Below are 15,861 nucleotides of genomic sequence, written 5' to 3' on the forward strand. Positions count from 1 at the left end.
GCGCCCGCCCCGCGCCCTTCGCGCCAGCTGCGCGCGCCCCATCCCCCCCCCCCCCCCGCCCCCTCACCGCCCTGCCCGCCCGGGAGCTGGCCCGTCTGCAGGCCAGCCGGCCATCGTCCGAGGTGTGGAAAAAAACCAACACCCCTTTTACCAGATGAACAGAGCCGAACGCGAAGCCTTCAGGCAGCAATCCCTCTCCGTAACACCTCTGAATCCACTAAAAGCCCGGGCAGCTCTCCCGAGTCCTCCTCACTTTACCTCCTCAGACCGCCGCCTGGCAGGCGCCATTTTCCCCCCGTGTGCGTCCCCCCCGCCAGCTGAAGGGCAGCTTTGAGGGAACACACTCAGCCCTGCTGCAAACCAAGAAAACTCATGTGTAAATGCAACTTACCCTGCCCACAAGCAGCTGCGGCTGCTTTTTAATTTTCAAGGTGAATCAGAAAATTCTAGATTTAAAATATTCAGGATTTGGTATTATTTTATTTGTCCTCAGGAAAAAAAGAAAAAAAAAAAGATAAAGTTGTTACAAAGAAAGGAACTTTAATTCGCAGGCAATACAGAACAGTCCCGTCAGTGGCAGAATACCACAGTATATACAGAACACAGCAGCAGCACCTGGTGGCAACAAACACAACATCATTAACCTAAAGCTGGAAAGTTGCTGATGTCTGTGACATCCCACTGTAAATGTAGGTGTTATTAAAAATTACAAACTGCCCTGTAATGACTTTTATAACCTCCTGTGCAGCTGCTCCTGTAAAAAAAGAGAGACAAACCAGAAGTTAGTTAGCACATCGTATTTAAAAAAACAGTAAAAGACTTATTTATCTTGACACAAATTAATTTGGAAGCACCTGATACAACTCCTAGAAGTAGTGAAAGGCATTTTTTCCTCCTAAGTATACAACAGGCTCAGAAAGCTGCTACTCCAAAGGTCAGCTTTACATACACTGTGCTGTATATACTTCCTCTCTGTGTGTATGTGTACACACACAGAGTAAAAATGTGAGCAGACAGACCCATGCAAGTTGTGAATTCTCCGAATGAAACAGAGAAGTTCAATTAAAAAAAACAACCACCATGTACAGTTAATTGAACTGAAGGGTCAGTTGACTGTGATCCCTTTGTGTTCTGCTGTAGCATGAAATATTCTGTTATTTCTTTAATAGTTATCTTCACATATTTTTCTAATGCACTGCACATACAATTTTTCACTTAATCAGGAAAAGATACCTACATCCATGGAGTATTTAGTACATAATTATCTTCAGCACCATATGAAGCCAAATACCATAAGTTAACTGATATATCAATTTTGAGCATCCATTAAAATGAACTCAGTTTTGGTAATACCTGCAGGTTGAATTAAGGTAAGCAATCGATATTTAATAGATACTTAACATACATATATTGTGTTAATTTAAAGGATTAACACAAAGCCTTCCAAGCATTTTATTTTTAAACACATTTTTAAGCTACTAGAATTGATCTGCTGAGATTTTTTAAGTTTATCTGGTTTCTTTTACTGACTTTAAACCCCTGCTGTGTCTTTTTCTATACGTCACATCTGGAGTATGAAGTGGGAGGATTTTGTTCTAATTCTTTGACTACAGTCTGTGATTACAGTCTCTGCTCTGACAATACAAAGTAATTAACAGCGGAGCTTCCGACTCAAGTATGTACTACAGCAGGTTGGTTGGTTTGTGTGGACCTCAGAAATACAGTGGCATTCTTACCTCCCATGAAGGCAGCAATAGCATGTGGCTCAGCAGCTCCATAGCGACAACTGGACAGCAAAGTAACAATTAGTACTTTCAGGTCAGTTTTACCCACAAAGTCGACCCTTAAGATACAATACTTACAACTCATGAACATAGTCATCTTTCACCACTACAGACAACCCATGTTCTTGTAAGAAACCAGTAAGGCATGATTTTAGTTTTCCAATATCATCTTCTACCTGATAGTTGTAGACACCTGGAAAATAAGTTACCTGTTTCATCACAGAACTGTAACTCATATTCAAAGTTAATGGGTTTAAATAGCAGCATATTTTATTTTTCTGAAAAGTTTCTATGTTGATTACTATACTGGAGTATTAATACTACAGTAATAACAATAATTGAGTATTCTGTTGTTGGTACTCATTGTAACGACAAATTACTGCATAGCTGAACAGATTTATAACCCATGGAACCCATTTCAGTGGTATAAATTCAGACTTCCTAAGTTCCCACACAGAAAAAAATCTTGCTTTAATTCTCACATTCTTCTAGTCACATTAATATGGAAACAAAACTACAACTAATGCCATATTTGTAGCTTATAGCTAGTATTATAGTAAGTATTGGATCTTCATATTTCTTTTGATGACATGAAGTAACTCTGGTATTAACATACCTGGATATCTACCATGCTGCTTGTAAAATCTATCTACAGCCCGTAGCATCAAGTACAGCACTACTTCACTGTCTGGGTTATCCATACGAGAAACTGCAAACAGCAAGAGAACTGGTTAGCTAGTACAGATGAAACGGGAAAAGAAAGGTTTTGTATTACTTGAAATCAAGTATTTTCCATGTGATTGAACTGTAAAATCTGCAGTAAAAAGAAGTCTGAATGGAAACAACCTGCAGCTGAGGATCTCAGTGAGCCGACTGCCAGATACACAATTTTGACTCGAGAGTATATGACAAAACCATACCATATGTATTTGATATAAACTTCAGTAAAGATATTCACATTTCAACTGTGACAGCTGTTACAACATCAAATGGGATATCCCTTACTTGTAATTTTGGGATTTGAAACATATGCTTCATGTATTTAACTAACAACTGCAATTATAAAACAGGTCTTAAATCCCTTAACATACAGCTCAGTAGTCTAACTACTTAAATCACATTGCATATTACCAATTAGTTCAAGGCGCTTTCACTTAAGTTATAAATATTACAAAATGTACGCGTAAGCAAAATGCATACACTTTGTATATGCAAGTCCTCGGAAAGTTTTGGACAAAATGTATAAGCTTAATTTAAAAAATCATGATAAAAAGTATTTCCAACTTTTAAAGTTTTTAATATATGCAGGTTCAAAAAATAAAATGCAGTATTAAGTAACTAGTTTGCTAGTTCGCATACTGAAAAGATAAGCTGACAGGGACCAATACAGTTATTCTCATATCTTTAGTCAGGTGGAAGCACCTTTCCAGCTCTGTCAGAAACAACTGAGGTACAGAAAAAGAGAAATTTGAAGAAAGCTGTGTTTTATCATGTGCTATCAAGAATAAAATCTGCAATGACAAAAAAACCCAAAACATGCAATCTCTAATGCCATTCTTGAACTTTCAAAATCAAACTGATTTCAACATTCTAGACTTCAAAAAACCCATACTTCTAGTTGACACCAAATTATAAAACTGCATAATGAAACAGCACATGTAATATACAATTCTTTGTGATAACAAAACCATTTCAAGCTGAAAATGCAATTAAAGTAGGTGCCAAAAAAGTACTTACTGATTTCATCCTTGTTAAAGGTGTTTAAACCATATTCTTCAGATAGAGATCTACATCGCACTACTCTGAGAAAAGCTGAGTTGCTGCCTAAGCAGAGGATGCAGAAAGGAGAACATTACCTACTTGAATGCGTCACAAATTACTAAACACTTGTATCTCTGATGTGTTAAACATGAAAGACTGAAATTATAATTTCATTTAACACTTTTCTGTTTCTTTCAGTGGCCTGGAGTCATAAAATCAATTAAACTACATTTAGTTCTATGATCACAAGTATTTTAGTGAAATACTTCATGCCGCTTTACTTCTAGAATCTAAACATATCTGCCATGTTAATGTAACAGCTCACATGTTTAGCTCTCCTATAGTAATTCATCAATCACTGCCATCAACTTCATGTTTGCCTCTTCCATGCTGCAAATGAACATGGGTTCTCTCCGTGACATCTACCACTGCCCCGCATATTCGCAATTAACATTCTAACAGTACAGCTATGAGCACGAGAAGGTTCTTCTTCAGTATCATCGCTATGAAACAATCCGATGTGCAGCTGCTATGACCTAGCACTCGGGTACGAGCAACTGCGAGGTTCTCAAAACTCCCAGCATATGATATGTCAACAGGGAGGCAGCATGCTCTTGGCTACGCGCTTACAGAACAATTTTCCAGTTGCTCATGGATGGATAATCATGAGATGGATGCTCATCTAGGCTGCTGTGTGGACACGTACACATATCCAGAACAGACATAACCTAAAATGCCATCAACAATACTGCTCACTGCATCCCTGTTTTACCTTTTCAGACTACCAGAAGTTTTCAGAGCCTGCAAAAGTGGAGGACAACTGCTACCTGTTGTTTGGACCTGAAAAAACATCGTATCTTTTAAAAGCCAACTTTTATGGCCTCACTACTGAGAGATGCTGAACATATGTTACTTACACTAAAGATGAGGGATGCAACTGCTAAACACTCAAAAAATTCAAATACCAAGTTACTAATAACATTATAATTCAAAAGTTTTGTATTATTTGATCATTTGCATAAACACAGCAACAGAATCCAAGCATACTCACAAAGCAATTTTAATTCTCTCTCTGAAATAGACTCAGGTGCCTAAAAGAGAGAATATACTCATTCCAGTACATACAATGACCAGAGAATTTATATTTCCAGAGATACTAATATATTAATTGCTAAATAGCTTTTTTTTTTTTTACAAGAACAACTAGTTATCTTAAACTGCAAATTATACATCCCTGTATGTCTTATGTCTTAATTTTATATGGCCAAACCAGAAGTGATAAATAAAACAGACTACAGATATTAAATTTCATTAGAACTTACTTAAGCCTTTTGAAAACAATGAGGTAATTAAGCCTTCTCTTTTCATATCTGTCTCCTGCGACTTATTTCTGTACAGAATGTCAGGGAAAAAAATATTTGTAACCTGTCAGAATGGCCGAACATTTGTAATTACCTTGCCTAGGGATTGTAACAATTTAGCAGCATGGTTACCAACAGCAGCGATATCCTTCTTTGCTTTTTCACGGTATCTGTTAATAATAAAATAAGTCTTAATAATTAGCGTATAAAGCCATTGACCTCACAGTGAAGATAATTCTTTTTATTTTGTATTATGAAAATAAAATACAAGGCACATGAACGGATGTGAGCTACCTCTTATTACCTCTCTGTATGATATTTTGGCATGGCTGAGCTGTTCATTAAACGTGTGGCTTAAAAACTACATGCTGAACAGTTTTCTAGAAGCCATTTAAAATTACAATTAATATTACTACAGTCAGAGGAAGAATATTAAGTAGTTTCAGTAAAACAGCTGTATGCCCTTCATTGGGTTTCTTTTATTAATTTCTGTATTTTTCTACTTTTAGCCATAGCATATTAGTTCTGTTAATAACTATGACAATGCAAACACCTCAACAACAGAGTATTTAATAAAATTCTATTTAAGAGCTCACTTTAAGGACTGCAACTGTTTTATCTGCAAAGTAAAACCTGTAATGCTTATTGGAATTGAGAACTTAAGTATGTAATGATTTGTAAATTCAGGACTAATGCTTACAGAATTCAGATTTGCAGGCTAGAGTATCTGCAAATCCAAGCAATTATGGTTTCATGTAGCAAAACAACAACACAAATTCTTGGCTTTACTGTCGTTATACAAAGCAACTTCCATGAAGCAATAGCAATCAATTATTTTAGACATGTAACAGGTTTAGATTCTTTATATCCATCTTTTTAATGCTATTTGTCACAGTTCTGAGGAATGCATCTCTAAAATTACAGATTCCATTTTAATTAGTAAATACTATTAAGGCACAAAATCCTTTTTCTAGTAGAGGCTGTGTCTCAATCTATGAAGAAACGATCAAAATATGTTAGAAATAATACTTTCTTACTTAAACAATTGAACAGGACAACTGCACAGACAGATTTAGAGTCTTCTGAAAGATAATGCTTCACTAAAGATTATAAAAAAAAGGAGGATGAAGCAATCAACTGTGAAGAAGCTGTGGTAACACTGTAAGACAGTCTTTTTGCCCCAGCAGTTTGCATCATGTCCAGGATGCACAGGAACAGTAAGTTTATGTTGAGGATACACGCATTCAGAGATGGTCTCCCTAAAATCTTGATCCGCACTGATGCTGTTCAGAATTTGCAGTTCATGTTCCCCCACAAAGACTCTGCCCTTCCTTACCTACCAAGCACTCAATTCTAATGAATGCCCTTTGAAGGTAGTAACTAGTAAACTACAATTCCTGTACCCAGGTTGACATATATATTGAGGAGAAAAAACACAAGGTTGTCTTTAAGCAACAATCTGCTTTGGACAGCAGCAGCTGGGCTATGGGATGTACCTACAGGAAAGCCTTTACTGGACCTGGAACTAAGAAAAGTAGTCACTTACTAGCCAACCTTAGGAAACTGGGATGCACTGAAGGCTTAGGCCCTGGTTCCAAACGGCAAATAACACCTATACAGACAGCAGATAGTGCCAGGCTGCTGTGCTTCCCACACCTCGTCTCACTCCAGCCCCACATACACACTTTTTTTTTTAAATACAGGAATCCATGCATTTTGTGAGGTGTGAAGTCATCACTACTTACTATCATTAGTAACTATTAAAGGAAAAAAATTTTATACTTACACATTTTGCAATTTGATAAATCTACTGGAGTCTGCTATCATATCAGGAATAGTGCCCCGGACAGGCAGGCTTCCTTGCCCCTCGTTTGCCACAAATTCCTTTACAGCTCGAGCCAAAATCCAGAAAGAGGGTGACTGCAAATGCATGAGACACAGTTATGTACACAAATGTTACTCATGATGCTTTTTCTACATTTAAGTCTTAATTTAATTAATTCATTACCTGCTCTGTGAGTTTTATGCAGCAATCATCATTAAAAATCTCTTCAATACATCTCGGAATCTACGAAAAAAAATGGATTGGGTTGTTTATTTACTTGACTTCCAATTTCTTGAATTATCTCAACACTCATTACATAGGTGAGCCAACTGCAAGTGACATCAAATTCATGCCAAAATATTCTCTGAATCTTACATAGTGCTTCTCAGACACATTTCAAATAGTAGCACTGCCTGAGAACAAGGCACATGCTTCTGATCAAGATGAATGTTACAAACAAAATCTCACCTTAAAGATTTAAAAAAAAAACCTGGTAGCAAGCATCAGCAAAAGGTACTACCAGTCCCAGCTACCCATCCTATCTGCTAGAGGCAGAGGAGCAAAAAGGCTGGGGAAGTGAAAAGGGGCTGCAAAAGTAAAGTGTTTTGACTCCTTAACTGCTGCAGTTCACCCTGGCACAGAAACTGAAACCACTCCTTAATATCTGGGGTCACAGCTTGTAGTAGCTGAGAGGACAGCACCAAGTTTTACCTGCTGCTTCCTTGGGAGATTTAACATGACAATCCAAGCAAGGATCAGCACAGTTCAAATGAAAATGAAAAGTAATCTAGAAAGAATCACAGAATGTGCTTTTACCCCATGCAGCTTTTACAATTTACCATGGATGAGAGATGAAGGAAATCAGAGCTCAATTCTAAATCATGAGTTACTACTTCAGTATTATTTAAAACAATGAAAACGTCAATTTTTATGTTTTTAAGCTTGATCAGTTTACAAAAGGAATTTAACATGTTTCTTCAAGAGGTAAGTAGTGAATTTGCTGAGTCAGAGGTCCCTTGCAGCCCTTGATTTCTATATAGAATAAATACTGTATTTATTGAAGCAACCAGCTTCAATATGGCACAATTTCCACAAATGCTTTCCAGGTCGCTCGGCAATGTATTTCAGTCTATCATCATCCACATCAGTGACTGCCAATTCTTTGTAACTGTACCAAGCACTTAACAGATTTTCTTTTACAGGCTAAACTGCAAAAGTCTAAGACAGGAATGAACTACTAATGAACTCTGGTTACTGACTCACTCTATACTTGAACTCAAGTCTTCAAGAAGGAAAAGTAACTTCCTTGCATGAGTGAGGAAATAAAAAGAATTGCCAGGTCAATTCTGATTTCTAGAATTTCTAGTCCTGTATTACTTCACATTATTTCATTTAAAAATTGTACTAATCCTGCTTTACCTAAAAATAGATGTTGCAAATGGAATTCCTGTCCTAGAAGTGCATAATATGATCTGAAAAAAACACAAAGCAGTTGAAATTTCTTTAGTTTTATCATATAAATGTTTATTTTACCTCTGTTGTATTTAATGCTGTGTTCACATTCTTTATAGCTTCTTCAAAGTTTTCCTCATCTTCTGGGGTCCCATTTTCATTCTTTAGGATACCTTATTGAAAAGAAATTCAACATGCAATTCCCTGAATTACATCTTATTTATGTCTTACCAAGAGAACAGACTGGCTCTGCGTGTTTTTGTGGCATTAAAGCTAATCAGCAAAGAACCGAATTACCAGTAAGATGTATACATAGTTAGTTTTAGCAGTAGATTCTGCATATAATTCATTCTCCTGTGATGTTTAATAGCAGTTACTTGTCTCAAAAATACCAGTTTGTGTGTGAGAGATAATAAAATTTAACAATAACTAAACTAACGTAGATGGAAATAAAAAGGCAGTTCAATTCTCTTCCCCTTTCCCAATAATGTGTTGGGGTTTTTTTCCTTAAATTTTTCAAATACTTGTGAACCCACACAGCATGCCAGACCAAGGAATGGACTCTACTAAAAACCTGATTTAAGCAAAGGTAATTACTAGAGATCAGAACGTTTCCATGGCCCAGCCTGGGGATAAGGATGACAAAACCACCCAGCAATTTGCACATATGCCAACGTGAAGTGACAAAATATCAAAAATTTAGTTAATGTTTTTATTCTACAATCAAATATTTAAGACAGATGCATTTGTAAGATCTAGAAATACGTCAATTTCAGCACCTGCAAAATTAGATTAAAACACTTGCACCAATGACATCTGTTCACACACTGGTTATAGTGTATTCAGTAGCTACATAATCTGTCTCTCTCGACTGGTCATTCAGAGATGCAATAACCTGCAGTTTGGCGAGTCAACTGCCCAACCAACTTGCAGTTAATAATAATTCCAGTGTCAAAAGCCACCTGGTTTCCTCTATCACATTTTCCATGTTAATTACCAACATCTTCTACAGGATTTTCTCTTAAGGCCTTTCCTCCCACCCACATCAAAACATACTCCTGATCTTCAACAGCAAACAGTATGAAACAATGCCAAACTGCATTTATAAGCAAGTTTGCGTTCTTAAGATCCACCTGTATAAAACAAGCATTTAGCAGAAGAATCATACTGCATAGGCCAGCAGATTTTTCATAAATTAACCCCAAGAGAACTTCTGATTATTTTTCAGGTATTGCCTTACATATTTCTGCCAGTATGAGCATGTGACCCCTAGGCCATATATTACCTTGCCGTATCAGCTGTCTGAAGGCTTCTTTTTCTTTGTAAGTCTTAGGCAACTGCTCACTTTTCTGAATTGAAAAACACAAAAAGATTTTTTCTTTAAAATACCTACTACTAACCTCATTGTGTTCAGACTGCTGAACTCTAGGAGTCTGTCATTGTTCGCATACATTCACTTGTATTTCAATTAGTTGGGTTTTTTTTAATGATTCTACCTTGTTATCTTTGTTACACAGTGCCAAAACAACCACCTAGTTTAGAAAAGACATCAATAATAAGAACAACAACAACAATAATAACAACAATAGACAGGTGACTTATCCAGTTTTGCAACTTACCTCGTTGAACCATTTTGTTAGATACTTGGCTACAATCACAATCCATGGAGTGTGACTATGGTCCTGTAATTGAACAGCAGAGAAATCTTTGTCAAGTTGAGAAAAGATAAAAACAGGAAACAAATTAAAAACCTATTTTAAATGTCTCCTAACATCCCTTCCACTATTCTGAAGACACAGAACATGTTCCAGATTTTGATTCAGAAAGAACATTCTCTAACTACAACACAAACCATTAAAGTATTATTCTTTTACTTTAAAAAAAGGGTGTCTCAGCCAAGTTCTCCAATATTTTTCTGGAGTGGAACTTATGCTGTGCACAAATACCCACACTGCAAAGTTCTGCATAAGTAGGTAATCATAAAAATAAAAATTAAAGAGGGAGTGAGGGGGAATCAGTCTAATGAAAGATCAAGTCATTCAAAAATATTCCCTACCTCCCAAGGCCCTGACTTGCTTAAGGTTTAAATACACACTGTAACACTGGGGCAGAGATCAAAAATAGCACCTCACAACTGATTCTACAGTTGTCTCTGGTTCAGGTGAGACCTGACATCACAAAACCCCAAGTAATCTCTCAAGAGTCACTTCCATAGCATCCCTGCTCTATGCCTGCATCTGTCTTAGAGAATGTAGTGCAAACCACATACCAACCTTCTTGTCCATATGATCCAAGTCATAAGACTGAATGTGTTCCCTTAATTCTGGAAATGGTTTGTCCAGTCTCAGATCTTCTAACGTATTGTCAGGATGAGATTCAATAACTGTGAAAAAAATTATACAATGTATTTCACTGTGTTATGTTCAGCCCTCAAATCAGAGCTATACATCACATACAGTGTATCACCTTCTCACTTACTGCTCAATTCTCAAAATAAGTGTTTTGCTTAAGTTAACTTTAATAGCAGGATAATCTCAAATTTCACTATTTGTGGCAATTCATAATTACTATGCATTCCTCAAAGAATGCTGCTGGTGATGAACTGCAAACAATGTAAGACTTAAATATCAAATACATCACAAGATGAAAAAAAAAAATTCAGACTGACATTTCTAAAAGGTTTAAAGCTTCCATATGTAAAGTGTTTATTTCAGAAAACCCTCTAACCTGTATGTTCTTTAATAATGACTCTCATATAACCAACCAGTCCATAAGTCCTGCAGACGAGCAGAGGAACATTAAAATTCCAGAGAAGTTCAGCCAAACGCAGCAACGTACTGTAAGGAAAAACATATTTTAATTTTTTCCCAGATGTACAAGAGGACAACCGTTAATTATAACATTAACTCTTGTATGAGTTATTTGTGAAAAAGAAGCTGAGAGAACTAGTATTACCATAATGCTAAGCATATACAAATAATTTTATATGTGAACTTACACTAGGGCAGAAACGTGTTTATCCAGTTGCTTACTTATATTTCACTCCAAATACCAAACAAAAAACTTCTTTTGAGTTGTGAAAAAAATAATTAGATCTGTGTGTTGCACAAATGTAAATTCCAGTAGAGGCAGTTCTAATGAGAGATTTTTGAACAACACATAAGAAATACACTTTATTTGCAAGGGAATCAACACCTCAAAGATACAAGTTGGCTCTTATTTCTATGAGAGACAGTATCTCCAGCTCCGCTGTAAGGAAGGGGAGGAACAGCCACTTCCTTAGAAAAGCAAGATTTAACAATCATCCGTCCAGCAACATCTTGCTTCTGTGGAGGCAGCATGTCTGGTGAAACAGAAGCATGTTCTTCTCCCCCAGGTTTCTCAGTACTCAGAGCTGTCATTCTTGATCTGCACCTCTTACTGGAAGGCAGCATACAAGAGGCCTCCCATGAGCAAGAGGTAAAAAAAAAAAAACAAACCCCAAACAACCCCCAGAACTTCTGGTCTTGACAAACTTTACATGGGAAATATAATTACATACACATGTAAATTGGAAAGAGTTATACAAACGATAAAATAAATTTCCAAAGATCTAAAGTTATCACATACCCTATTATCTGATAGGTTTTACATTAGAAAAATACTTGTTACAGTGATTTTGGACCAGAAACAATTTTCACTACAAAAAAAGTATGTGACAGACAAATGCACCTGAAACAGCACCTGGGAGTCACACATGGATCTGAAACAGATTTTAAACTATGTATTAACATATAGAAACATGCCATTTACCGTAATTTTCCTTCACAGTGACAGAGCTCTGTTTTGCCAAGTTTTCCTGCAAAAATAGCCTGCAGTTGAAACCCGCTTTTACAACTGAACAAAATCAAACTTTAGATGATTCTTTACCTTTCTGGTAGTTGTGTTGCAACCACTAAGTTAAACCGACTGAAAAAGGAAGGGTCATTGTCCAGAAGTTCTTCTGCACTCTAATTAGTAAGGGGGGGGAAAAAAAACTGTCAGGAAACACTGAAAATTTCTGAATACACATTGTCTGTTCAAAATTGATCATAAAGTGTGAAGTGAAAGTTACACAATTATGAAGTTACAAAATAACGTTTAAAGTACATCAATTGACTTTTTGCAGATAACTTAAGATCTCCTTCCTCCAATGCTGTTTTATCATGAAGCTATTTCAACATTAAAAAGACAACACTTAGCTATTATTTCATACTTTTATCACGTTGCATAACAGGAAACATACAACTAACACAGGAAAACAAACCTCTTCAACAAAGTTTCCAGTAACATCATTGTTCAATTCTTGCAAGAGCTCAGTGGCACTCTGGGCACGATTCTGTTTCAGAACAATCAAAACAACATTTAACCACTTGAAATGTAATTTATACAGTATAACAGTACCATATATGTTACATACTAAAAACCCAAACAAAACCAAACACCTCCACTGCCACCTCCCCCCCAAAAAACACAACACAATTTCATCATAAGCTAGGGTTTTTTATTCCAAGCCCTGCTTATCTGAAGAAAAAATAAACCCCATAACAGCTGGCACTTGTTTGAGACCATTTTTAATAGTATTTTAAAAACAAAACTTATATAACAGTTATTTATTAATTTCCAGCTTCACTGCAGAATTTCCAGGAGTCACCCATGCCTTTTTGCGATTAGCCCTCCATTTACCTCTCTACTCTTATCTTTACTCCTTCAACCTCAATGCTCTTCCACCTCACCCTTCCAAAAATTTTCTTAACCCTGTTGCATTCATTTTTTTTTGTGCAATCTCGCCAAAACTGAGCTTATTTTCTCACGAGCAACTAAAAAGTAAGCATGGGGAACTCCATCAGAGTAAATCGACTTTAACTTAAACATGCATGTTTTTAGCATTACTCATACTACTGTATTTCACTATTTATGGAATACTTCCATGCTTTCAATACATCTAAAGTGACATTTATTACCACCTTACCTGACCGATATGGCTTTTTTGTAGAAAGAAACTGAAAAGGAGACAAGAAAAAAAGCTACATGTCAATTTTGGTTTGAAAAAAAACAACATTAAAGCTACACTGTGTAGGGCAGAATATGTTGTTGACTCATGCACAACAAACCAAAGGGGACTGTGCTTTTCTTCTCACTGCTGCTGTGTTTTCCTCACCATTAGGTTCGTAAGGAAACTCTTCAATGCCCAAGCCACAAACCTTCAAAGTAAGACACACCAAGCTCCTCTAGAAGCCAGGATCATACAGCAGATTTTTTTTCACTAGACTAACGAAGGACTCATCAGTATTAATTTCTGCATGTAATGGAATATCCTTCTCCCTCATATAACCCCTGTAAGTAGACCAATTTTGTAGGTATCTACCGCAACTGTAAGAGAAAGTGATCTAGAATTAGTAGACTTTTTTTTTTTAACAGGGTTTGTAAAGAATTTCTTATCCTTTCCCCTGCTGCGCAGTCTTTCAAAGCTATGAAAGCTAATAAATGGTTATCAGTCACACTTTCACAATGATAAACTAATGGAAAGTTAATTATCTTCATCACCAAAATAATGGAAAACACATGTAGCCATGCTGAAACACAAGAAAATCTTGCATTATCATAGACTTGTAAGGTACAAACACAGCAACTAAGAAAAACGTCGAATTTAGCAGCTAACATGAAAGTGCACGCCGCATATGTCAATATCCAAAACCACAAAACACTTAGAGAAACACAGGCTTTTAAAAGTATTTTATAGGACTTCTTAACAAGTATAGAGATGGAACTATTTATAAAACCCTGTTACTTCTCAAAATGTAATGGAAATCAGTAACAAACCTACTTATTTCCAACATCTTCTCCAGAAACCTGATGCCCATCGACAATTGTAAATGAACCAATACCTTGGAGAAAAAAAAAATTAATACAACTAGGCATTATGAAGTTAACAGATACATTACAACGAAAATACAGAAGAGGTATCTATTTACCTGGTAGCACTAAGTTTTTGAGTATTTCTGTTCCTGTTGCTGTTGCATTTATCACACAAACATGGGCAGATTCTAACGCTTCTTGTCCGTGGTCACCCCACAATCTATATGGGGATGGAAACCAAAATTATGAAATTATTTCATTTCACATCATAAAGTCAATACAAAGAAAGAAATGAAAACAATTACAAATGGAGGCTAGTGTGCTACTTTCCATTCATTGTTGACAGAAGCTGAATAGTACTAACCAGTATAAGTTTTCCCTAATAAAATGTACTGTGGCAAACTTCGAAGTTTCTAACGAGCCCCCCGATTTTACTGACGCTTTGTTCTCTCCATCTTTACACCATACGAATGCACGCACCTTGCTCTGTTGTCATGTATTTAACTTTTAAAAAAATCACCAGGAGTCAAAACACTCCTTAGGCACGTTTTGTCCTAAACCTTAACACTCTCTTTTTCATCTGTTCTTATGAATAATGCCTTCCTGTATCGTTTATAATTTATAATACAAGACACTGAAACGCACAAGCAGATGAAAATGCCTCTTAACGAGTGTAGTCAGGTATTTAAAGCATCTATAAAATAGCATTCAAGCTGACATCGGGACCCGTCGGTGCTCGGTCACAGACGGCCCTGATTTCACAGGGACGGGCACGTTACCCGCCGCAGCCGCGGCGGAGAGAGTTACCGCACAGAAGCCGCAATCCACGGCAGCTGCTACCGACACCGTCAAGCGTACGCCAGCATGGGGGAGCGGCCCGGGCCCGCCCGCCCGCCCCCGGCCGCTCCGCGACCCCGGCCCCGACCCGGCGAGCCCCACACGCGGCCGGCCCGGCCCCAGCCCCAGCCCCGCCGCAGCGCACGGCCCGGGGCTCGGCGGCAACCGCGGCCGCCAAGGGCAGCGCCCGGCGGGGCCCCCGCTCCGCAGGCCCGGCGCCTCAGCAGGCAGCCGCTGCCGCGGGCCCGGGCCCGGCCTGCCGCGACAGGCGGCGACAGGCACCGCGGCAACCCCTGCCCGCCCGGCCGGGACGGCGGAGCCCCGCACAGCCGGGCACGCCGCAGCCGCGCTACCTCAGCTGCCGGTCGTATCGCTGCTCCTTGAGGCTGGCCCTGCCCGCCTGCGCCATTGCCGCACGGCCCCGCTGCCGCCAGGCGCTGCGCAGGCGCGGGCAGGCCCAGGCGCTGGGGGCCGCCGGCCTGTGAGGGGCCAGGGCACCACCCCGCCCCTTCCCACCGCCCGCGCCGCCTCAGGGCCGGGCCGCGCCCGCGGGGTCGGGCGGCTTGCGGGAGCGGCTCGGTGCCGGCGGGCTGCGCCCCGCACGGCGCGTTGAAGCACGGCCCCCCCGCGGCACCGGGCCCCAGGGCCGAGGTGCCCCGGCCGCTACCGGGCGTTACCTCCGGGCCGCGGGGCTCGACCCCGGGCTCCTCCTGCGGGTCCCGGGCGGCGCCGAGGCGCGGGGGAAGCGGCGGGGGGTTTGGCCGGTCCCCTGGGACGCGGAGGGGCCCACGCAGCCCCCGCGGAGCTGAGAGTGGCGGCTGGAGAAGGCGCTGCGGGCAGGGCCGGGCCTGGTGGCCTTGGGCGGCACATGGGGCTGGGGAGCCGCCAGCACGGGGACGGGGGGTGCGCTCTCCTTCGGGGAGGTGTTCCTAAAAATGCGGTACCAGAATTTCTGTTCCAAATG

The 15,861-nt window shown here is 39.3% G+C and overlaps 1 protein-coding gene across 2 annotated transcripts; it reads right to left on the minus strand.

Annotated features, from left to right (window-relative positions):
• Positions 1–460: 460 nt before the first annotated feature.
• NAE1 (NEDD8 activating enzyme E1 subunit 1) lies at positions 461–15,412 on the minus strand. 2 transcript variants are annotated; one of them, XM_056360772.1, is made up of 20 exons: positions 15,251–15,412; positions 14,177–14,280; positions 14,029–14,089; positions 13,174–13,204; positions 12,469–12,540; positions 12,093–12,172; positions 10,911–11,020; positions 10,457–10,566; positions 9,803–9,865; positions 9,469–9,532; positions 8,265–8,356; positions 6,915–6,974; positions 6,693–6,826; positions 5,001–5,076; positions 4,597–4,636; positions 3,522–3,608; positions 2,401–2,493; positions 1,863–1,977; positions 1,737–1,786; positions 461–754 (listed from the first exon to the last, which is right to left on the minus strand). In XM_056360772.1, exons 1-20 carry the CDS (start codon positions 15,304–15,306, stop codon positions 645–647), a joined length of 1,608 nt encoding a protein of 535 aa, XP_056216747.1. In that variant the 5' UTR covers positions 15,307–15,412; the 3' UTR covers positions 461–644. The 2 variants fall into 2 exon arrangements, with proteins under 2 accessions (XP_056216747.1, XP_056216748.1); XM_056360773.1 differs by having other exon boundaries at positions 14,025–14,089; positions 15,251–15,284.
• Positions 15,413–15,861: the final 449 nt, after the last annotated feature.

The sequence above is a fragment of the Falco biarmicus genome, chromosome 15 (assembly GCF_023638135.1).
Source record: "Falco biarmicus isolate bFalBia1 chromosome 15, bFalBia1.pri, whole genome shotgun sequence".
Taxonomy (NCBI): domain Eukaryota; kingdom Metazoa; phylum Chordata; class Aves; order Falconiformes; family Falconidae; genus Falco; species Falco biarmicus.

Coding starts and splice junctions, on each gene's coding strand:
- NAE1 (XM_056360772.1), bottom strand. CDS start 15,306: ATGGCGCAGGCGGGCAGGGCCAGCCTCAAGGAGCAGCGATACGACCGG. Junction 6,827..6,914: donor GCATAAAACTCACAGAGCAG/GTAATGAATTAA, acceptor ATGCATTTGCAG/TCACCCTCTTTCTGGATTTT. Junction 4,637..5,000: donor TGTTACAATCCCTAGGCAAG/GTAATTACAAAT, acceptor TCTCTCTTTTAG/GCACCTGAGTCTATTTCAGA.